Here is a 22,782-nt window from a genome sequence, read left to right as displayed (position 1 = left end):
AAAACCTCAGTGTGGGGATGTTGACGAGAGATGTTGGGCGGTCAGGGCTGCTTTGGCCTTGACGAGCTTTGTCAAACCAGCCACACGCAGTGACTGTGCAAACACTCATGGTTTTCCATGCAGCCTTAGTCCCCCCATCTTCATGCACCCACCGCATGTCTTTCTGCTGCTGTTTTGGCAAAGGAACAAGCAGTGCATGTGCAGTGATTCACTCATTAAATGATTACAGAGCATCCAGAGATGGCAGTGTAGGTAGCTCAGTTTGAATCTCCGTTTAGTAACACCGTGACTGTGAGCCTGCAGACCCTCCTAAGTCTTTTTCTTCATAATATGCAAAACCCCTCCAGATCACCGGAACACATAAAATTTGTTTCCAAGCACCGTATTCTAAGCAGCTGTTAATGATCTGGTAACTCTTTTTCTAACTTTGTAATTACATCCTTACAGTATGACAAAAAGGCTTTAAGCACATCTGGTAGAAGGTGAAAAAGGACAGTTAACATTTACGAGTTTTTAATGGCTTTGGCTTGATTTGATAACAAACATTCATACTTTTGCCTATAGCAAAATGCCAAAGAAAAATAGTAAAAAAATAAGTTCTCTTCTTATATAAATGAAAGGCTGAAATATATCTAGCAGAGTGCCTGGTAGCCTGTGGATACTCAGTAAATGTTTGTTGAATACATGACCTACATCTTTTGTTATTGTTTATGTTCTTTGTCTTCTTTTTTTTTTTGAAAAAGATAAAGGAAAGCAGATAAGTTATGTTTAATTACTTGACATTATTATTGATAAGTATGGTCACCTGATGTGTGTTTTTGCCTTGTGAATAAGACCTTTAATTTAATGTTACTGTTTTATTCTGAGCTTTTTTTTTTCAAACTCTGTTTCCATGAAGATACGATTGTGAAATTCAAGAGCTCTTGTACAAGAGTATTGAGCCTATAAAAGAATGGGAAGGCGCACTTTCCTGGTGACAGCTTTACCTGGTCATGGACAGTTCCCAGGTCCAAGGCCACCTCAGCCAACAGAAGAGAGAGTTCTGAAGGTAATATAGCTTGTAGACTTAGGTATTTGTTCTTCTGCTCCTCAGCTACTTTCTCGATGCTCTGTCGGTGATTGGCAGCTTCTGTTAGGAGACTCTGAAGAAAACATCAAAACAAGAAATTTCTGGGAGCCCAAGGCAATTTTCATGGGTACAGAGCAAGATGATATACTGACCCTCAATATAGGATTAAGTGTGGAATTCGAGAAACGCTTTGAGAAAAAAATGAATTTTTCTTGAGCTTCTGGATAAAAACATGTCTACTTAATATAGAACAAAGAAAAATCCCACGGAATAATACTAAACACCTTTTATGTAACACATTTCTTAACATTTTAAATCCATTCAATATTTCATTGATTATAAACAAATGTGTCTGATTAAAATCAAGGCAATTTTTTTGAAGGGTTGGTACAGGGAATGAGGAGAGTTCTGTACCCGAAGTTCTTCAAGTTGAGCTTCTATTTCGATCGTCGGATTCCCCAAATATTCCTTTGTTTCCTGAACCCAAGATTTCACAGAGTTGATCTGAGTCTCCACTGCTTCTCGGTCCTTCAGCTCCTGCTTTACCACCTTCCCGTGATTCCTCACTCTCTCCTGCATGCTTCAGAGACAGAGAGTACAGGGAGAAAGCAGACGTGAGCTGGAAATGAAAGGGGTGCCCTAATACACAGCACTATGGTATCAAAAAGCAGACATTTCGTAGAAGGTGAAATCTCATCTTTTTGCAAGTAAATACACTTCTTCCAAACTGTCGGATAATTTTCAGTAAGATTTATGTTTAGTTCAAGTATAGCAGAAGAATATACACCGCATGAAGTGAATGATTTATTTGTGGAAAATTGAGAATTGACATACTCTCATGCCACTGCATTGCAATGAATTTTCCTATGTAGAATAACCTGGGCATTATTTATTTTCTCTCTGGACATCTCTGGTATGGTAGGGTTATTGGCCTTTACAGCTAATGGGTAATGTGTTACTGGAATATTTGTGTCTGTTAAAAACCAGCCTTTGGAGTTAAGTTTGGGAAATTTTACAATTTATAACATTCAACACCCAAAGTATAAGTCATTCTTTGAATTGACTTAAATTTGGTTAAAAAGTTTAAATACATAGAGTTCAGTTATCTTGAACTCATCTATAACTAAAGAGGCAGGTATGGGATATGTGTGAATAATATTAGTGATTACAGCAGTTAAATTATCTACTGAAATTTCTTCTTCTCTGGCCCGATGAGTAAACCAGGCTGGGCAGATATCACTAAGCTTAACTTCTGCCATCTACTAAGTTCTGAATGTCTCATTTACCTGGACTTGGGTATCATCCTTGTTCCAATCTCTCTGTCAACTGATTTAACCAATGAATCACTGAACTTTTTCAAAACTAGACTCCAAGCAGCTCTTAACTGTTTAGCTTTCCAGCTTTGTTTCTCATGAATGGCCCCATCGACCAACAGTGCCCTGAAAGTGACATGCTTACTTGCAAGGCTTCCTACGTGCTATTCCCGTGTGCAACACTCTCTTCTCCCCTCACTGGCTGGAACACTGCACAGGCCTGCTCAGTCCTCAGCTCAAACACCCTTCTGAAGGGCAGCCTCCCCCGACGGCCCTCCCAGGGTCCTTGTCTGTGTTTTGTGTGCCTTCCCCGTCCTTCTCCTGCTTTACCCAAGCGGCCTCTGCAGTTCCCCATCTCTGCTGCATGACTGCAGACAGCATGGAGGTACAGTTGGAATCTGTTCGGTTCATCCCTGTGTTTCTAAATACTACTAGATATGTGCTTGTCAGATAAGTAAAGAAAAATGAAAGCAGGGATGATAGGAACTGACCCCTCCATTGTAAGGTGGCCTGAGGGAGCACCTGCAAACTCCGAACCACACTGATCCCTTTGGGTCCTGGCTGAGCTCAGTAACAGAGAGCAAAGGGTGGAAAATTACCTCAGGCACTGATCTTGCATGGCTGTGAGTTCCTGCATGGTGGGTGGCTCTTCCCCAGGGGACGGAGTGGCCCCATCCGGGAGCATGCTCAGTGCCTGCTGCCGCAGCATGCCCAAGGCCGACTGCTGTTGCTCCAGCTCCAGGATGAACGTGTCGTGAAGTTCCAGAAGAGTTAAGAGTTCTGCTTTGGAGGCTTTCTCTGCCGAACTTCCTGGTAATTTACCTTGCAGCTGATCGATCATTTCAGTGGCTTTTTGAACCTGATAAAAAATGTATATACTATGAAGCTCAAAATAAACGGAAATGTTGGGCCAATTCCAATAAATATCACATTTGACATTAATGCATCAAAACTTGTTAAAGATGATGGTGTAAACTCTAAATTTCAGGAAGGTAAGCTCTGAGCAATCTTTTTAACATGAAAAGAAAGACCATCTTTATAATTCTGTGCATAAAGCTTTAATCTCAAAATAATATCAGGGCAAGTGGAGACTACCTAACAAAGAAAAAGGTGGGTTTTTTTTTAAACCAAAAGATAAATGAAAAACTTTTTCCAATATTTAAGTTAACATGAATGTGTCTCTTTGACTTTTAAAGAGAGATGGGGGTTAAAACACTGAATCCTACTTAAAAGGTAAAAGAAATTAATAGAAGACTTGGGAAATTAGTTAAATTCCTGCTCAATTCCATGGCAAAGAAAAAGTATTTGAAATGGTAAAAGTATTTACCATTCCATGGTAAAAGAAAATTTTTTCAGGGCCAAGTAAGAAAGTTTCACTAAGAATCTAGCAAATGGAGGAAAGTGGGCTTGTTCTCCTTTCAAAATATAATTTCTTGGTTTTATTATTAAAATAATTAGACCCTGACTTGGAATTAAATTGCACATTGCATATTGTATATTGTTTTATAATTTGGTTTTCATGTTATTGAAGAAGAATTTTAAAAAAGCTTTTTATTTTCACAGTGCCAATTTCAAAAAAAAGAGCCAAATATTGCTTTTCAAAATACATGATTATCAGGGAGAAAACAGTAGTGTGAGCCCATTAGCAAAGGCAACTACCTTATTGTTAAAATTCTTCCACTCGTCCACTGAATCTTCCAGTATCTTCTCCTGGTCCTGGGCCACGGCGCGGAGCCGCGCCCAGCGCTGCCAGACGGTGGTCATGGACCTGCCTATGGTTGCTTTGCTTGCGTCATTTCCAGCTGTTTCCAGTTCCGAAGCTTTACCATCCAGGGCCACAATTTTCTCATGGAAGGAGTTAACCACTGCCACTAAACCCTAAGGTGGGGGAGGAGAAGAGCTTTTTTCAAAAGTTCGATGGATTTGGGTAACGCCCCCCAAAATTACCTGCCTAAGGAAATGTTGCAACACATATTCTTTCTCCCCTGGTAACTCTTAACTTTCACATTGAATTCTTAACTGATTTAGGTTTAGATTGTTGTAAAGAAGTAAGGTAAATATTTATCTATTAAAGATAAAGTTTATTGGCTACTGGAGATGAAATTCTCTCATTGAAAAACACAGCAAAAATGTAGGTGAACTGAATTTAGTATTTAAGGATGTTATATTCTACCTTGAATTGCTGTAATGTATGAGGAAGACTCAGCATTCATTTTTAAATCAATTTGAATTAATTTAAGTTATTGCCAGAAAGTATTTACTGAAATTCATAGTGTAACACTTTATCAGAATCAATGGCTCTGAATGTCTGTTTAAACTGAGCTATGCATTTCCAACTGAAATCCTGAAACAGTGACAGAATTTAATTAAATTAATAATTTAATATAACATGCTTAATGGTGCAATTCATTATGATCCTTTATTTTTCCTTCTGTTGATCTTGCTATAATTTTATTATTAAGTTGAAATAAGAAGAACAGAAATGAAAGGAATTTATACTGATATCTTGACTAGTTCTGAAACTTTTCTCTTTTCTGTTAAAATTTAAGGGACCCAGGTGGAAATGATTCATTGACCTGCTTCTGGAACTATGGTAATCCAGAGGCCTATTACGAAGACCATGAAAGGATGTTAAAGTCAACAACAATGAAACTTACCTTGTTTTCTGACAATTTTTCTTCTGCTTCATGACTGGAAGACGTCTTTAATAAAGAAAATTCAGACAATTTCTTTTCTGCATCATTCATCAATTCGATAACCTCTTCCCTTGCTTTCTGGTAATCCTGCCACTGAGCTGCACATCTTCAAAAAGGCCAACAAAAGTCAGTTATGCAACCTCAAACTGCACATTTCTATGCAGAGCTCTGATGTCAATATGTCTAACGGTACTTAAGAGAGAAGAATGAACTTTCATGCAGATGTACATCGTTAGTATATTCCCATTTCCCATGAGAAAATTCATTTCAAAACACATTATGTTTCACTAGCATAAGGAGACAAAAGCAACTCAACTACCTCTGCAAGAGATCTAACTGGGTGTGTGCATCCTGGATTATCCTCTGGCTCTTCTCTTCCAGAAAAGCCATTTTCTGCGCTAGTTTCTCTTTCCCAGTTGGCTTGATGAGTGGGTCCAGGTTGGCCACCAGGTTTTTCAGCTCCTCCAGATTGTTCTGGAACTGATCCTCTGTACCGAAAAATTCCATGTGGCTTTTGAGACTTTCCTCTGCACTCTCCACGTCCAGGCCATTGCCTGCCAGCTTTAACATTTTGTGGGCATCCTCAAGCCAGTCGCTGGCTGCTTGAAATACTTGATAGTACTTTTGGCATTGACCATATATTTGAGTCAAGGTGGCCTGAAACATAGCAAGTACAGACACAGTCAACTCTCGGTTGCCATGTGTTGGCAGCAAACAGTTTAATTTTTCCCATTTCTTTTCCAGTCCTCCCTCACATGGATGTGTATATATACGTGAATGGAAAAGCTGGTGAAATATTTTTGGTGCAATTCATTATTACCCTTTATTTTTCCTTCTGTTGATCTTGTTATAATTTTATTAAGTTAAAATAAGGAGGACAGGAATGAAATAAATTTATACTGATATACTAATTCTGAAACTTTTCTCTTTCATATATGTGTTACAATATACCTATATATCTCTCTAGATATGATAATGCTCAGTAATATGTGACAGACTGGATATTTACCAAGGTGAAATAATGCCTCAGTTGATTAAAAGTGTAATTGCACCCGTGGAAATGTAAACCAGTGCAGCCACCATAGCAACCAGCATGGAGGCTCCTCAAAACAATGAACACAGCTACTAGCGACCCTGTGTCTCAGCACTTACCCAAAGGAATGAAATCATTCTCTTAAAGAGGTGTCTGCACTTGTGCATTCTAAACATACTCTCATTCATTTGTTATCCCCAAATAAAGTCATGATTGACATTCTAGTCTTGCTCCTGTGGTGTTATAGGGAAGCAAGAGAAGATGAGGCCCTCCTCCCTGAGGAGGGGTGAAAAGATGGAGTGACTGATGGGAGACCCCAGGAAAAAAAAGGTGGCTTGGCATCAGGGGCGGGGCTGCATCGTCCACATGTGTCTCTCCGTTTGGAGATTCTTCATCCAGTGCTGATCCCAGAAACACCAGGTTTCACGTGGCTCTAAACAGGCATCACTGATTATTTATTGCTAGTTTATTTCATTATCAATGTGCACACGATGGCATTAATGCTGCTGGTGCCATCGTTCCTTACCTCTCCCAACGGTGAGAGATAGCAGAGGTTGCTGTATTATAACTAAAGTGAAGTCAATGTGGAAATCACATGAAACGAACACCACGTCCACGAACAATAAAGAAATCCTTCTAAGTCACTGTTGACAATGATTTTACATAGTGTCATAAAAGAAATACTTAAGGAAGCAGTTCTAACAATTAAAAAAAACACAAAAATGAAAACACACCTTACACATGTTTACAATAAGCCGAGTGAAGACAAAGACCAGAGGAGCCTATTATACCGACCTGCCTGGTGCCTAAAGCTTCCTGAATGTCTCCATCCAGCTCTGAGAGTTCAGCGAGAGTGTGTTGTAAATCAGCAGAGATCAGCTCCTTGGCTTTTGTGAATTTCTCCTTCTCCTTGTTACTCAGGGCATTCATGATCCTCAGGCTGGACTGTACCTCTTCCTGTTGAATTTGGACCTTTCTGATCTCCTCCTGGATGTCCTGGGGGCTCAGGTCCAGGCACACGGGCCCGCTCAGTTCTGCCTTCACACTCCTCAGCCAGTCCAAAGAGCGGCTCAGCTCCGTCTGGAAGTCTATACTCTGCACCATGCGGCTCTCACACTCAGTCACCGTCGTTCCGATGGCCGAGGTCAGCAGTTTTAACTCCTCTTGCCAGGACTGGATCCGATGCTTGGCTTTCTCATAAGCTGAGGGATCAAGGTGTGGAACGAGGTCCTCGAGATGCAGGGCCACTTGTTTCAGCAGAGCTCCTGAGTCCTGAAGGCTTCCCGCCAGCGAGTGATACAGTTTGAGCTTCTCATCTGCAGGGAGCGTCTCCTCATTCACTTTGGACTGCTCTGCTTTTGCAGCCTCGAGTTGTTTCTGCAGCTGGTGGCACATCTTCTCATGCTCCTGATAGGCACTGCTGGTGTCTTCCAATAAGCTAACCCTTTGCTCTGCTTGTCGCCTCAGCCGGTGGTACAGGGTGACAAGCTGCAGCATCCTGTCTGGCTGCCAAGGCTGCCCCGTGCTGCGAAAACTTTCTTTCTTCTGGTTCAGCTCGTCCACTGCTCCCCCAAGGCCCGCCACTTCTTCCAGAAGAGCTTTGCATGCATCCCGAAGACACACAGCTTCCTCCACGGCCAGATCAGAGGGCACTTGGCTCATCTTTAAGAACTGCTCTTTGAGGTCACTCAGAGACCGGGTGGTCAACTCGATCAAGGAAGCATATTCTTTCCGAGCGAGAATTGCTTCTTGGACCTTATAGAACTTGTCTTTAGCCAAGGTGACGATGACATTAAACTGCAGGGGCAGAGCATTCAGCTTTTCACTGAGGTAGGAATGATCGACTTCATTCAGCGATGGCAACATGGCCTGCCCAGTTCTCTGTAATGTAAGCAGGAGATTTTCATATTCTGGAGACTGCTCAAGAATGTGCTGGTACTTGGCCAGTTGTGTGTGAAGCTCTGTATTCTCATTCATTAGGTTGATTTCAGGAAACGTAACAATATCAGCTTGCTTTAGCCAGTGGCAAGCTTTATCAAAATCTTCCTTAAAATGCTTCCTAGAAACTAAACTCTTCTCTAGTTCTTGGAGCCTGTGGCTGCACTTCTGTAAAACGGTGTCATAGACACCCTGCAATTCCTGAAGCTTAGCCAGCACTTCACCCTTTTCCTGCTCTGTGGCTCCTTTCATTAATTCACGACCCTGGGCCCAGAGGCCGGTGACTTCGTTTTGGTAAGTCCTGAGGCTGGCTTGAGTGCTCTTACATGTTTTAACTTGTTTGCTTACATCTTCCGGCAACAGGCAGATGTGCTCACGGAACATTATCTTTCGCTCGTGCTGCTGAATTTGGCTGGTCGCCTGGAATGCCGCCATGAGAAACTGGGTTTTCTCAGACAAGGTCTTGTTCAAGTACTTTCGTCTCTGGCCCACTAAGTCGCTGAGACAGTTCACGTGCCTTTGGGCATCGGAGAGCGCCTTCTGGATCACCTGCCGCTCATTTAGGCCAAGATCAGCCATCACCCTGTCAGCGTCCTTTATGAGTGACTTCAGGAGCACCTGTTTGGCCTCCAGTTCGCTGCAGATGGCGAGGTGATCCATGAGAAGGTTTGGAGCCATATCGGGTGGGGGGCTCTGCTTGAGGGCCTCGGCAATGTTGGGCTGCTGCTCCTCAGCCCACTCCATCAGCTCCTGAAACTTGGCCTGGACCACATTCAGTTCCTCCAAGTTGGTGACGGACACTTGGATTTTCCTTTTAACAAGGTCCTCCAGCTGAAACCAACGCTGCTCAAGGTGACTTGTCTGTTCTTTCACTAATTCTCTGTCATCTAAATTCAGATGCTCTATCATTTTCTGCTTTTTCTCCTTCAGGTCTTCAATAGCCTGCTTTCTCTCCTGCAACGCCAGGGCTAGCCTTTTCAGAGCTTCCAGGTGGACCGCTGTGCTCTCTGAGTCAGATCTGTCAATAGATGAAAGGCATGGGGCAAATCAGCCAACGCAATGTCTGTAATTGTTCACAGTATGTTATGTTACATTTCACTACTTTCTTTAAGAGGAGGCTCTTAGCTTAGCATTTATTGACCCTGTCATTATTTGCTGTCATTATCGTAGACTACCGGATGCGTATGCTTGTATATCAGAAGTTGAACCAAAATGAATGGCTTAGATAAATGGCTCCTACAGCCCTCCCAGCACACCTGATACATACTTGCAGCTTCTTCCTCCAGCCGTATAAACTGAGCAAGATCTGCATGTTAACCAGATGCCTGGATGATTTGTGTAACACTAGACATTGAGGAGCACTGATCTATGCATTCTTGAAAGTGGCAGTTAAAGAAATTAGTAAGTGACCCATGATGTAAGTGCTTTCTTGTAAGGAGATGCTCCAGTAAACAACCTAGTGCTAAACAGTACGGTCTGCAAGACATCATCAAGGGCTCTGCCTGCCACCCATTTGGGTACCTGGATATTTTTGGCTTATGATTAGAAATCTTTCAAAATAGGTGTGAAATGCAAAAAAACCCTTTTCCTTTGGACTATAAGCAGAGGAGAAAGTGGAATTTTTCTTTTTCACTCACAAAACATCAGTTCAAGGTATGAGGATTAGGGTTGCTGGGGGCAGTATGGTGAATTCTGCTCTGGACGTGCTAGGCCAGAGGTGCCTGAGGGCCAACCAGACAGACGTGTCTATTGCATGCCTGAAATATGGGTTTTTGCTGATATTGACTGGACTTATCTCAAAGCCAGTAAAATGTTCAGCATTAAGAAACAGCTTCATAAACAAACTAGAAGATAGTGTACCTCCTCCAAAAAAAATGCCTGATTTAACTCTGTCTAGCATTTTGTATTCAGTTTTAATTACTGCAAATTAATAAATTTGAGCAGAGTACTTGCAGATTTTAATACTTATAGTGACTGGAAGCATAGACCAATTCCCATAGTCGAAGAGCCATGCACTGGGTCTTCATGTGAAAAGGGGAAAGGGAATCGTTATTTTTCAAAGACAAAGCCACAGGGAGGTCAATCACTATAAAATCACAAATGACAACATATTAACTGAATTTTGTTTGCTTGTTAATTTCTATACCACCACAAACAGATATAAGACAAGGCCTGAGCGAATGACATAGAATCATTCTTTAGAGTTGATAAGAAGCCTATGGAACATAAAGATGTATTTTATCATTTCATAGATGATAGTGCCATACTTGGTAAACAGCATTTGAAACATGCTGGCAATATTCTTGAAGGCTACAGAGAAAAATAGCGCTGTTTTCAAACACTTCTCCTTCACCTGCTGGTCAAATGCACACGGAACAAGGAGTAGCGTGGCTCATATGACAACATGAGTTTCTTAATCTGTTTCAGCAACATTAATAATGATAGACAATAGATGTGTCCTTGTATAGAAATGAAGACATTCCTGGCGTCGTGTCTTGGTGACTCACTGCAGAATGGTGGTTACCTGGCTAAGCTGTCCCATTCTGTAGTAAATTTTTCCAAGAATGCTTCCACGGCATTCATGCAGTCATGGTACTCTCTAGTCCTCTGAAGGTCCTCTTCCCTTTGCAGACACAGATGGGTGGACTGGCGGCACAGATCCAGCCACTGGTCATTCAAGTGGCTGATTTCCTTGTGCTCAGGAGACTCCTGCTTCTTCGTTAACGCATCCACCTTTTCTGTGATGGCAGCCACTGCTGCCTGTTTGCACTGCAGTTTCTTAACAAAATCCTAAAGGACAATGACAAATATCTCACATGTAATAAACTCCCAATAAACAAAGAGCGAAGCATAGATGTAATATGTCTAACACTTGAAATAACTGAAGAATGTATAATGGATGAGTCATCAGAAACAAAAAAAAAAACTAAAAATGATCATACCTCTACATGGATACAAATTTCCAAGTGTACAAGGATCAAATGGTCATGGTGGCATTTTATTTTATCGTGTCATTTTGAACAGTATAAAAAAAACTGAGAAATGTGAAACAATATTGTATTCACTAAGGGAAAAGTTAGTACCTTAATATGTTAAAGTATGGCTTTAGTTTTCTAAAAGCTTCTGAAGTTCATGCTTTTGAGAAAAGAAATATGTCATCTTTTTTATATCACCTTGTTTTTTTCTAAATATGCAAACAAGATTTCAGTAGACACTATAAATGACTCACTCTCACAGAGAAAAACATAAACCTTAAAGTTTGTTAAAAAACTGGTATAGCTTCCGATCTGGTTCAGATCATCTTCTATTAAATTATATGTGACTGTAGAGTAGCAATCATATGTCTATTACATTTTAAATTAATGACATATTAATTAATATATCTTACGTATTAAATATGTGTGTAATTAATTGGTTCCTGGGCAGCCTACAGTTTCGACAGTTTGCGATGGAAAGATGATGACTCACAGGGTTTGTGTGTGTCTGGAGGTGGCAGAGGCTTCCGGCGGTGCTGTGGGCGGAGCCATAGCTGCCTCTTCATTCAGGATCAAAGTGTAGTGTGAGTGTCTTTTGATGTGAGTGACCAATTGGAACTCCAGTAAAACATCTGGATGTGTACTTTCTTTTTTTTTAATTATTGTTTTTATATTTCAATTACAGTTGACATTCAATATTACACCAGTTTCAGGTGTATAAAATAGTGGTTAGACGTTTATGTAACTTCTGCAACAATCCCTCATAAGCGTCGTCTGCACCTGACACCATACTCCCTGATTATAATATTATGACTATATTCCCTCTGCTGTACTTCAGAGAAGGTTACTCTCTGATCTGTCCTTTCCTGGTGCCAGATGAAGGTTGTTCTGATTCTACTTTATTCCTTGCTAACGTTTAAGGGTTGATGGGCACACCCCATCCTGGCCTTTTCTGTCCCCCCTGAAGACCCGGGAATTCCTACCTTCACTTGGGAAACCATGTTCTGTGCAATATTGAGCTCCAGCTCTGAGTGCCTCCGCTTCAGGTTCTGCAGCTGCTGGTCGGCGTCCTGCAGGTAAATCCACAGCTCAGCCTTCATGTGCTTGACCTCCTCCCAGCCCTGGATTAAGTTCTGGGCCTGGGCGAGCCGTTCTTCAACCTTGAGAGAACACAGAGCCGAAAGTCAGCAGCAGTCGATGGAAACGTGTATGCCCCGTGAATCAGAGAGGCCATTCTTCAGCCCGTCCATATGCACAGGCCAGCAGACGTGCACGCGTGTGTACTCACATACACACACTCTGCGGTACAGCCACAAGGAATTCTTTATCTGCTTCCAGAAAAGTAGGTTTTCTTTATATATTTAGGTTTTCTAAGGACTGTCCATTCTGAGAGATTTCATATGATTTTTACCCAGTTTTAAAGAAGTTTTAACAATTTATCAGGTCAAATGTTGCCCTAATGGTTTTTCACATTGAGTGTTTTCAACATCTAACTCATGAATTTAGCCTTGTAATTAATTGGAAAAGACTTCTATTGTTCTCTAGTGTAAGATTTAGTTGTTTATGGGTTAAATATATTTGATCTGTTTTACTGGTTTTTGTAACCATATAATTTATTTCAATCATTTCTGTAAGAATATATGAATTATTGCATAAGGATTTAAAAACAGATTTGGTTTGATAATATACAAGTGAAAAAACTACGTTATTTTAAGACATTTCTTGCTTTGGGTGATTTTACTATTCTGTAAATATTTAATCAATTAAAAACCAAAACTACACCTTATTTTTCTTTTAAACCCCAAAATGTTGAGTTTCAAGGCAGCAGTACCAAACACATGGCCCTGTACTGCCATCTGTCTGCTGTGGCCAGGTACTGCTAGTTCATCACAGCATTTCCACCCAGGCCAGATGCAGCTTCAGAATCCTTCCCAACACACACTCAGCACTGCCAATGCATTCATAGGCTTTTTGCCACCCCTAACATAAAGCAACAATCAGGTACCCCCTCCATATTAAGTATTACCTAGAGAAAAACACGGAAAGGAGAAAACAAAAGAATGAATGGAAAATAGAAAAAGAGAATGGAAATGAAGGAGAAAAAAAAGTATAACGATGAGCAAATCAGTGGGACTAAGTGTCTCAGTTCCAGTTCAGCGACATCAGGATCGGAGTGTGCTGATTTTTCTGTGACTTTGTTGAAATTCGAATATCTGCCATAATCGCCATAGGAACTTTGTAGCAAGCATAACTGAAGGAGATATTTTCTTTCAAAGTCACATCTAACATTCAAGCAAGAGAATATAATACAACGGGCAAATGCAATGTGGGGTTTAAACATGGTACCATTTCCTCTGTTTGTTGAATATTTTTTGCCGTGGTTTTCACTGATGCGTCTGACAGGTCACACATGGAGCAAAGGAGGTCTAAGTAGGTCCTTGCCTGCTTCTGCAAAGCTCTGAAGTGCTTGACCTTAAAAAAAAAAAAAAAAAGAAAGAAAGAAAGACAAGATTCACTTGTCAGAATGAAAAAAGTACATGTTATATTTAGACTGTAAATCTTTGTACCATTTGTACTATTTTGTTGACATTTCAAAAATAATTTTGCTGTGTTTGGTATTCACAACCCTTGTTGCAAATGACATGTGTTAGTAATTTGTAGAAAGAACTCAAAACACACAGGCAGGGGCCCATTTGGCCATCACTTGCTTCTCATTGTAGTTGAAGCCTGTGTGGTCTGGGACAAGGGACACCCAAGAAACTTCTGCAACGTTCCCTGAGTCCTTGGACATTCTAACTTGTTTTCCATTTCAGAGAAAGAATCCTTACTTACTCTGGCCTGCTTCTTAGCATGATTTTACTTAATCTGCAGACATAAAGGAAACTGTGCCCTTGAAGGTTTCACTGGGGTTAGTAAAATTGCAGGGGGTGCTTTCTTTCTGCAGAAAACTCGAGAAAGGCATTTCCAGGTGGATCAGGAATCTATTAGACACATGAACACGGAGAAACAAGTTTCTTCGAAGACAGTCAGATATGTATGCTCCGTTTTAGACAATGGGCAGAGAGCAGTACACGAAACACAACCTTTGTTCCTGTGGAGTTTAGAGTCCTGTGAGAGGGACAGGCAGCGATGACACAGGTGACCAGCTATTGGCTACTGCAGGCGTCAGAGGAGGCTGGCCTGAAGGAGGCTGCTGGGTGGCAGAGATTTTGAGGAGTGGGTCTCGCTTGCTACATGTAATGTGATACATCGGGAAGGCTGTTCCGACTGCTCGTTGTAAAGGATAAAGTTGATCTACAGAAACGTCAGCTGAATCTCCCAAGTCACAGTCAACAAGGAAGCTTAATTTTTTCACTCCAGTCTTAGTATATTTTTCCTTGGATTTATATGGGTTGCTAAACACACCATTCTTGGGTAGATATAATAAATATGAGTCAATTTTCTATTAATTCAGAAGTGGCACCTAAATTTTATCATGTGCACGAAGTGACAGGTGTTCCACTCTCAGACAGCGGCAGCAGCATCAGTCACTCCATGTGCGTCTGCAGCTCAGAGAAAGCTGTCCGTCCCTACGAACAGCTTTGGAAATGAGAAGGGAATGAGGTATCGGATTTCTTACTTTATAAATATATTTAAAAATGATAATGGTTTAAGATTGATATTGATTTGATTCCAAAAGCATTGGGAGCAGCTTACAGAGTGTCAGTGACAAAACAGCTGCAAAAGGTTTTTGCTAAAATCAATTTCAAGGGAAGATCTGTCGGTACTTTTTTCCATCCCCCCCAATTCACACGGCACGCCTTCTAAAAACATGCACATTCTTCAAGGAACCAAATTAGTGTGTCGTTTTCTTATGGCTGCGGAAAACATGGTGTCATTATATGTTTGTTGTTTACCAGGTGGGGGACACCGGGGCTGCACAACGTGTCCTGGAACCCTGACCAAAATGCCACCGCACCCGGTCAAAGCCTGACCCGGGCAGACACTGTCGGAAGCTGTCAGGGTTCCAGCAGTGAAATTTTTCAGTCACACATCCAAACAAGCCGACAACTAGAGTCAGACTCAGGTCTTATTTGAGGCACACCTCGGAGAGACTGTAAATTACAGTCAAGTGAGTATCACAGTAAAGCAAATCACACAGACTTTTCGGTTTCTCAGTGCACATAAAAGTTGTATGTACCCTATACTGAGGTCTAATAAGTAAACAATAGAATCATGTCTAAAAAAATGTACAGACCTCAATTAAAGAATACTTTACTGCTAAAATATGCCAACAATCACCCAAGCCTTCAGTGAGTCATAATCTTTTTCCCAATTTGTGAAAATGCAGTATCTGCAATGTGCAGTCAGTGCTATTCTATTGGGGTGCTATACTTTTATGTCCCCAGAAAGCAGCCCAGTTTGGCACATAATAAGCACTTAATATGTTTTCATTGCATGTCTGAATAAATCACATAACGTGAACTTCCAGGAGTCCCTACCTGCTTCACAGCTTCTGCCCTGCTCAGAGGTGGGTGTGGGCTTCGCTCTAAATCTGGCTGGACGGCAGAGAGCCAAGCCTGGCACTGCTGTAGGGTGTCTTGTCGACTAACGTGCTTCTGAAGTTCATGTTCCAGACTCTGGTACACCTGAAACGAAACAATGATGCTGCGGTTGTGAGAGCTGCCTTGAACTTCTACAAACATCACTGAAATTGAGTGAAACACACCCACAAGTCCACTGAAATAGATTTCCACCCCAGGACGCCCCAGCATGATACACGCATTTGTGGAATTTTCACGTACTCCCAAAGGTGGCAATTGTGGTCCCCAGTTTATAACTTCTCAACCCACACATTCCCATATACGATCTTGATTAGGGAAGGAGAATATGGAACTCAAGAACTGTGTTAGAAGGCATAAAATCATTGAAGTAAATTGTCAAACATAAATTAGAGTTTTTGTGGCTTCTCCATGATGGGATACCAACTGCAGTTTTGTTTAAGCTAGAAACTAAAAACGAAATGCCATGTCATGAAAAGATAAACAGTATTTCTCTGACCGAGATGCTTCTGCCTTTACTTTGATATAGTCCCATTTTTTTAAAGTTCTTTATTTCTCTTGCCCAAGGAGATAGATCAGAAAAAACATTGCTTTGAGGAATGGCTGAGAGCTTCACGTCTGTGTTTCCTTCTAAAATTTTTTATGATTTCAGTCTTACATTTACATCTTGAATCCATTTTGAGTTTATTCTTGCGTGTAGTGAATACACAGAGACAAACACAAAAAGGCAGGTGAAATGGGAAGACAAAGAAACATGTCCCAAAGGAAAGGACAAGAGAAATTTCCAGAAAAAGAATTAAATGAAACAGAAGCAACCAAGATAACAGATGCAGAGTTCAAAACAATGGTCATTGGGACACTCGAGGACCTCAGGGGAAGAATGGATGGTCTCAGTGAGAACTTAAAGTAAGCATGAAAAAGGACACAGAATCGATAACAAAGGGCCAGTCAGAAAGAAAGAATGCCATATGTGAAATGAACAATACGCTAGAAGGAAGCAAGAGCAGGTTGGACAAAGCAGAGGATCGAATCAGCAATTCAGAGGACAAGAGAACAGAAAACATGCAACCAGAGCAACAAAAAGAAAAAAGAATTTTTTTAAAAATGAAGAAAGTCTAAGGGACCTCAAGACAACATCAGGCATAACAACATCTGCATCACAGGGGTACCAGAAGGAGAATAGAGAGAGCAAGTGATCGAGAACACATTTGAAGGAATAATGGCTGAAAACTGCCCTAATCTGGCGTACTTAATTTTTGTTAAAAGGGCAATTTTTATCCATTTTAGACTTATTTCTGTGACATTAGGGATTCCATTTTAGTATACCTCTTTACACCCTTTAAAGTATAACTCAAAATTGATTCTCATTATTTTTATCAATTTCTATATGAGTGCATAAAATATTAAATTAGAATAGAACCTAGGCTTCATAGAGTTAAAAAAATTATTATTCTGCAAATTTCAGATAAACTTATCTGGGTATTATAGAACAAGTAGAAAATCAGAAAAAAGTATTAGCGATGTTCAATTAAAATTAAAAAAACAAAATTCAAATAAATTTGATATTGATGAATAAAAGGACTGGGTAAAATCAAATAACTGAAATTTACAGCTTTGTCATATCAATCGAACATACAATACATTCATTCTGTGTCCACTAGAGACTGAAATCTATGCTCCTATCTGGATACACCCTGAAACTACCCTGAAGGCCAAAGCAGCAACACTATTTTCAAAAACCTCTAGATTGCATGGGCTTGCTCCCTGATTCATAGTCATTCTAGAACATGCCAGTGGCACTCACCCTCTGGGCTGTGCTGCAGATGGCCGAGTAGCTGTCCTTTGTGCCCTGCAGGTGGGCCTGCACGTTTTGTTTAAGCTTCGCCTGGAAGTGTTCTGCACACTGGCTGATCAGATTGTCGCCTTTGAGTTTAAGGTTGTTCAAACGGTCTTCAAAGCCAGCGATTTCTTCCATCGTTGCCTAGAAAAAGAAACAGAGTTCTCGTAATTCGATTTTTAGTCTTTAAATAACCTAGTTATTAAACAGAAAGTTTAAGATTAAAATTTCACTATTTAATGATATTTTTGAAAGGGTTTTATAATTTATCTTAGTTACCATACATAGCAAATGAAAAAAAAAAAACATGTTTCAGGGATACTTCAATGGCCAGAATTAATGAATTTAATAGATTAAGTTACATAGGGATGATGAGGTAACCTTTAAGACCACAGTGGGTTCAAGGCTTATCTCAGCAGCAGAGAGATAGCTGTCCCCATAGTATTATTATCAGAGAAAGATGGTTATAAAATTTTTAGCTAAATACATTATAATTCCAGTATAACTTATATCTAAAATAGAATTATTATTTAATTTACTAATATCCAATTAACCTACTAATACACCATCTGACTTATATAATAATCTAACATCTAATCTTAATGATTAAGTTGTACCTAATTTACATCAAATAATAGTTATATTAATTAAAGTAGCATTTACCACTTACCATTTATTAGGCATCTGCTACATTCCAGGAACTATATGTAAGTCCTGAGGAATGTGTATTATTATCATTATTTTGCAGATGAAGGGACTGAAGCACAGCAAGGTTATATGACACTCAAGGCCACACAACTAGTCACAGGCAGAGTCCCCAGGCTTTGGACCCCACTCTGCCTGATGGCAGCTCATACACACCCCTGTCCTCACATGTGCTCGCTAGTGAGCATTCTCAGAGAGCACATGGAGAAGAGGAAGTATGTTGGGAACCGCTCTGCCTGGGTTCAGGAGTTGTAACTACCCCCCAAGGCTAAGTATGAGTGAGCAACCTCCAGAATGTGAGTCACAGGAGACAAAGCTTGTCTCTGGTAGCAAATGCTGCCTCAGCTTACTCCCCTGCCCCCAAAATTTGGTCCATGTCCATTATGGGTAAGACTCCTCACAGCAAGGGGCAACCTAAACCAGACAGGATCTCTTGGGAGGCCATCACAGAAGGACTCGGGGGGCTGCGACAAAGAGGGAGTGATGGACCCTTGCCTCCTAGCTACTCTGACATAGCCCAAGTCCCCACATTCTCTGGGAGAAGCACTTCCTGTCTCTAATCCACTTACGCCTGAAAACCTGATGGGGAGGGGGTGCAGCTCCTTGCCTTGCTAGAGCAGGTATTGGGGATCAATATGAAGGAAGAATTCCTAAAAGTCCTGTGAAACCTGCTTTGCTAAGAGTGCTTTCATTCACATGTTAAGGGTCTGAGCAGGAAATGAGTATGTCTCCCAAAGTTTCTGCAACCCCCTTTCCTGACAGACACTGACTCAGACTAAGCCCTCAGATTTCTTTGAAATGTTATCTACTGTTTGATCCTTGCCGCCTGTCTTCCTGTGTATTACAACTCAGTAAAAGTTGTTGAGGAAGGGGCTTGAGGCCCTTTTTCCTCTGAGAGATTGGCCACCTCTCCTCCCCAAGCAGATCATGTCTTGGTAGTGTTACTTTCATCTGTGGCAGACGGGGAGATTTGTGGGCAAAGTCACCCCCACATCTGGCACCCAGAACAGGGACAGAGGCCACAAGCCACATCGCCATGGATGACAGGCCTAAGAGAATGGAAATCAGTGATTCGTCCCCAGAGGGAAAAGGGGCAGCTGTCGGAAAGGCCCCCAGGCATGTCAGAGATAAGAGGAAAAGTCACTCACTTTCAACCATGGTGGACAGGGGCACTTTGCGGGCAAAGTTGCCCCCATAGAAGTAACTTTTTCAAATCAGGTTTTAATTCGCTAACTGCTACATGATACTAAGGACAAGTGACACACTCCAACACAAGGTCAACATGTCAATATATCTACGGGAAACCTAGTGGTGGTCCCTCAGCAGCCTGGGGTACTCCACTTTTCCAGCAGTGTTGCATCAGTGGTTATTACATACACCATATTGGAAAGAACCACTGGGTCTGAGTCGGAACAGAGTCACCACCTCGTGAGGTTATTCAGGGTATTGCCTCAGTGTCTAATAGACTCTACCACGTAATTAGTTTTCTATTCACATTTGCTAAATAAAACTTTCTCCTACAGACAGAAATTCTAAAATCCAAAGGTGTTAACAGCTTTCCTAGGATACATACTAGACTTTAACTACATCATGACTAAAATTCAGTTTCTTAAGGTCAGCAACATTGCTCCATTACATTGTGATTATATGACATGTGCTATCCGGCACATATAGTTACTAAAATATATATTAATAAAGATAAGAACACCTCATATCAGTACCATAATTTGTGGCTGACAGACTGTTTCACAGGAATGGTCTCCTGTGTTGCCCACACAGCTCTGTGGTGGGGCAGGTCTCATTATCGCTCTTTACAAAGGAGAAAAAGAAGGAGACTCAGAGATGCTAAGTTCTCCCTGCTAGACAGGAGGGAGTCTGGCTAGAATCCAGACTTTCTGATCACTATTCCTGTGCCCTATCTTTGGCTATACTTTTCTAAATTAAAGGTAATCTCTTTGATAAATTACTCCACTTAGATTAAATTCTGCAACAAGACACTATTAGCTGGGAAGATTGCTATGATGTGTTCAGTGTTGAATGCCAGGATTCAACTATTACTGATTCACTTCAATATTGGATTTTACTGTTCTCAATTATTAGATATCCTTGGGAGTCAGACTTGACTCTTTAACTTCAATCATCATAATCCAGAGATGTGTGTGCACACACTTACACACGGGTAAGGCTGTGAAAGCTGCCCTGTATTCTTTGGCTCTTAGAGACCAGACTCACCTTGTGGTGTGCCAGTTGCTGGGTGATTGTCTCCAGGCTGCTGGTTTCCATGAGGTCGGATGCCACCAGCCTGCCTGACATCTGCAGCAGCCACTTTTCCACTTCCTGGAGCTCACTGTTGTAATCTTCGTGGTCTTTGACCTTCGCCTCCAGACTGTGAACATGCTCCTGTGAAGCGAGGTGCCCATTACAGGTGACTTAGATGCCAAAAAAGTACTCAGAGCTTTTATATTTTGAAAAAAGCAGTGCAACTCCTAGGGCACATATATCACATAGAGTTACATATATCATAAAATTATTAGGATCCAAAAAAAAGTTATCATGCCATCTGAATAGAAGAAAAAATACTGATCCATCCCAGCCCTTACATTCTCCTAACAGAGTAAAAGGAGTCAGGACCCTCTTTTTGGCAAATAAACACATTTCGTACTGAGTTTCTGATGCCTCCTTACCTTTCCCGCACTGCAGAGGTCCTGGTAATCACTCTGCAGCGTATCTATTTTGTCCTTCAAAGCATCGTCCTGCATCAGTTCCAGAAGAGCTTCACCTTTCTCTCTCACTGATTTTACTGATGGTTCATGGGACAGCACTATTTGTTGAAGTGACTAGAGTTACAAAGAGAAAAGAGAGGGAGCTCACCTGTGTGGTCCAGGTGGATAGACCACGAGATCTGATATTTACCTACTTCATAAATCTATACATGGAAAACTTTAAAGGAAATGGTTTTCTATGGCTGATCGAGTTTTTAAATAGAGGGTAACACGTCCCATAGTGGGGAGAAGGAAGTATGGAAAAGACCTGCCTTTGGCTACATTTAACACAATTTCTATTTCTGGCTTCCAATCTATTCCTTTTAGCAGAGAAAAAGGGACACAAAACGAGGCACTGCCTTTTTGTCCTGAGTTCACGAAGTTAACTGCAGCCTGAGGTGCCCATCAAGTTATGGACACAAGATCCAGTTGTGAAGCTGCCATACAGGTCCGTGGGACTATTTGAATATAGCAAGAATTCTGTGGTTCCATGATACGTTGTCAGACTTGGTAGGAAAGCCAAGGATTGGATTAGACACAGTGGCTGGAGGAAGAAACAGCTTCCGACAGGGAAATGCCTCAACACTACTCATGATACAGTTTTTAAAGGCTATTGTTGGATCGCTCAGGTCAAATTCAGAATATGAATTATTCCACATATAAAGTTCCATAATGGTTAAAAAATCTGAACAGGTGAAATACCTGTATCTATATCTTGTAGAGCTAGCTATATTCATACCTCTATTTATTCTTTGAAAAATTAATTTCTAAGATGTTTAGCTATAGTTGGTTAATTGGAACCTGTTTTGTTACAAATATGGTATCTCATTTTAAATTTACCATAAGTCAGTTTACAGGCCAAAGGTGAAGGGAAGACTCTACCCTAAACAAATAAAATCTACAGGTGTGAGATCCTGGTGCCAGGAAGATGTACCTGGAGGAGCCTTATACCTGGATCACACTGTGGGAATAGCTCTCCCTGAACAGATACAAGCTTTGAATACAGGGCAGAGTGATTCCTGGATGGAAGTACAACTTCGATGCAGTGTGCACAGCCCATTCCATCTATATCTCTCACCCCCAGCAGAACAGATACGTTAGGGATGTTCTCCTGTCCCGACTAAGAGTGACGCACCGGGAATCATCTCCCTCCCATTTAGTCCCTACATGCTCGTCCTGTGTCCATCAGTGGGTAAGAGAGTACACTACCTTGTATCTAGATAATTGAGCTTTTTTCTCATACAATTCCATTTTGGGCTCTTCAGGAACATGCAGGATTTCTTGGTATTCTGATATCCACTGAGTGAGTGCTTTATATTTATCTGAGAACTCCTTTGCTAAATGAAGGCCTTTTTCCAGAGTCATGTGCTCTTTCCGAACAGTGCTGGTCAGCTCCTTCAGCTGCTCCATGTGCCGATGAATCTCGTTTCTTAAAGTGTTTGCCTCGCTGTCTTCCAAGAATTCCAGAGCCCTCTCTCCTTTCTCTCGGGCTGATTTCAGCAGACTGTGGCCTTTCTCCATGTCTTTTAGCAAACCCTGAGAAAGAGAGTGAGGAGGGAGCGAATAAGGAGTTAACCTTATTTCCTTCCTTTTAGAGAAAAGACTTTCAACCCCATTCTCGAGTCTACTCTTGCCCCTTAAGATATGTTTTTGAAATTTATAACCAGTTTTGACCTGCCAGTTATAATCAGAAATCTTCTTTTGTTTATATCATTGTAGGTCTTAAAATGTCTCAATTAATAGATGATTTCCAAATTAGTGACTTAGGAAGGGTCTTGGTGCTTCTCCTGTCCACAGCAGTGTTCCTAGAGATCTGACTTAAAACTGTCAACACACAGGATGAACTCGAGATACATTTTTTTGTCCTAATTTTTTCAAGTGTTAAATTGGAATTTAGTTAAGAATTTCATGAG

At 41.0% G+C, this 22,782-nt stretch overlaps 1 protein-coding gene across 9 annotated transcripts in view; it reads right to left on the bottom strand.

Moving 5' to 3' along the window:
• Window positions 1-22,782, bottom strand: part of SYNE1 (spectrin repeat containing nuclear envelope protein 1) — a 404,650-nt gene that overhangs the window by 164,740 nt on the left and 217,128 nt on the right. For all 9 annotated transcript variants that reach the window (XM_053668739.1, XM_053668745.1, XM_053668738.1 and 6 more), the window contains 15 exons: window positions 22,079-22,405; window positions 20,792-20,944; window positions 20,340-20,507; window positions 17,370-17,546; window positions 15,506-15,652; window positions 13,371-13,496; window positions 12,008-12,184; window positions 10,574-10,839; window positions 6,907-9,067; window positions 5,398-5,735; window positions 5,040-5,184; window positions 4,042-4,260; window positions 2,982-3,241; window positions 1,484-1,649; window positions 987-1,142 (listed from right to left, as the gene is read on the bottom strand). In XM_053668739.1, the coding sequence (XP_053524714.1) occupies window positions 987-1,142; window positions 1,484-1,649; window positions 2,982-3,241; window positions 4,042-4,260; window positions 5,040-5,184; window positions 5,398-5,735; window positions 6,907-9,067; window positions 10,574-10,839; window positions 12,008-12,184; window positions 13,371-13,496; window positions 15,506-15,652; window positions 17,370-17,546; window positions 20,340-20,507; window positions 20,792-20,944; window positions 22,079-22,405 (4,986 nt within the window). The remainder of the gene's footprint in view (window positions 1-986; window positions 1,143-1,483; window positions 1,650-2,981; window positions 3,242-4,041; window positions 4,261-5,039; window positions 5,185-5,397; window positions 5,736-6,906; window positions 9,068-10,573; window positions 10,840-12,007; window positions 12,185-13,370; window positions 13,497-15,505; window positions 15,653-17,369; window positions 17,547-20,339; window positions 20,508-20,791; window positions 20,945-22,078; window positions 22,406-22,782) is intronic.

Source organism: Artibeus jamaicensis, unplaced genomic scaffold (genome assembly GCF_021234435.1).
Source record: "Artibeus jamaicensis isolate MK-2021 breed Jamaican fruit bat unplaced genomic scaffold, CSHL_Jam_final contig_497, whole genome shotgun sequence".
Lineage (NCBI taxonomy): Eukaryota > Metazoa > Chordata > Mammalia > Chiroptera > Phyllostomidae > Artibeus > Artibeus jamaicensis.
This window is presented reverse-complemented; position numbering and strand designations above follow the sequence as displayed.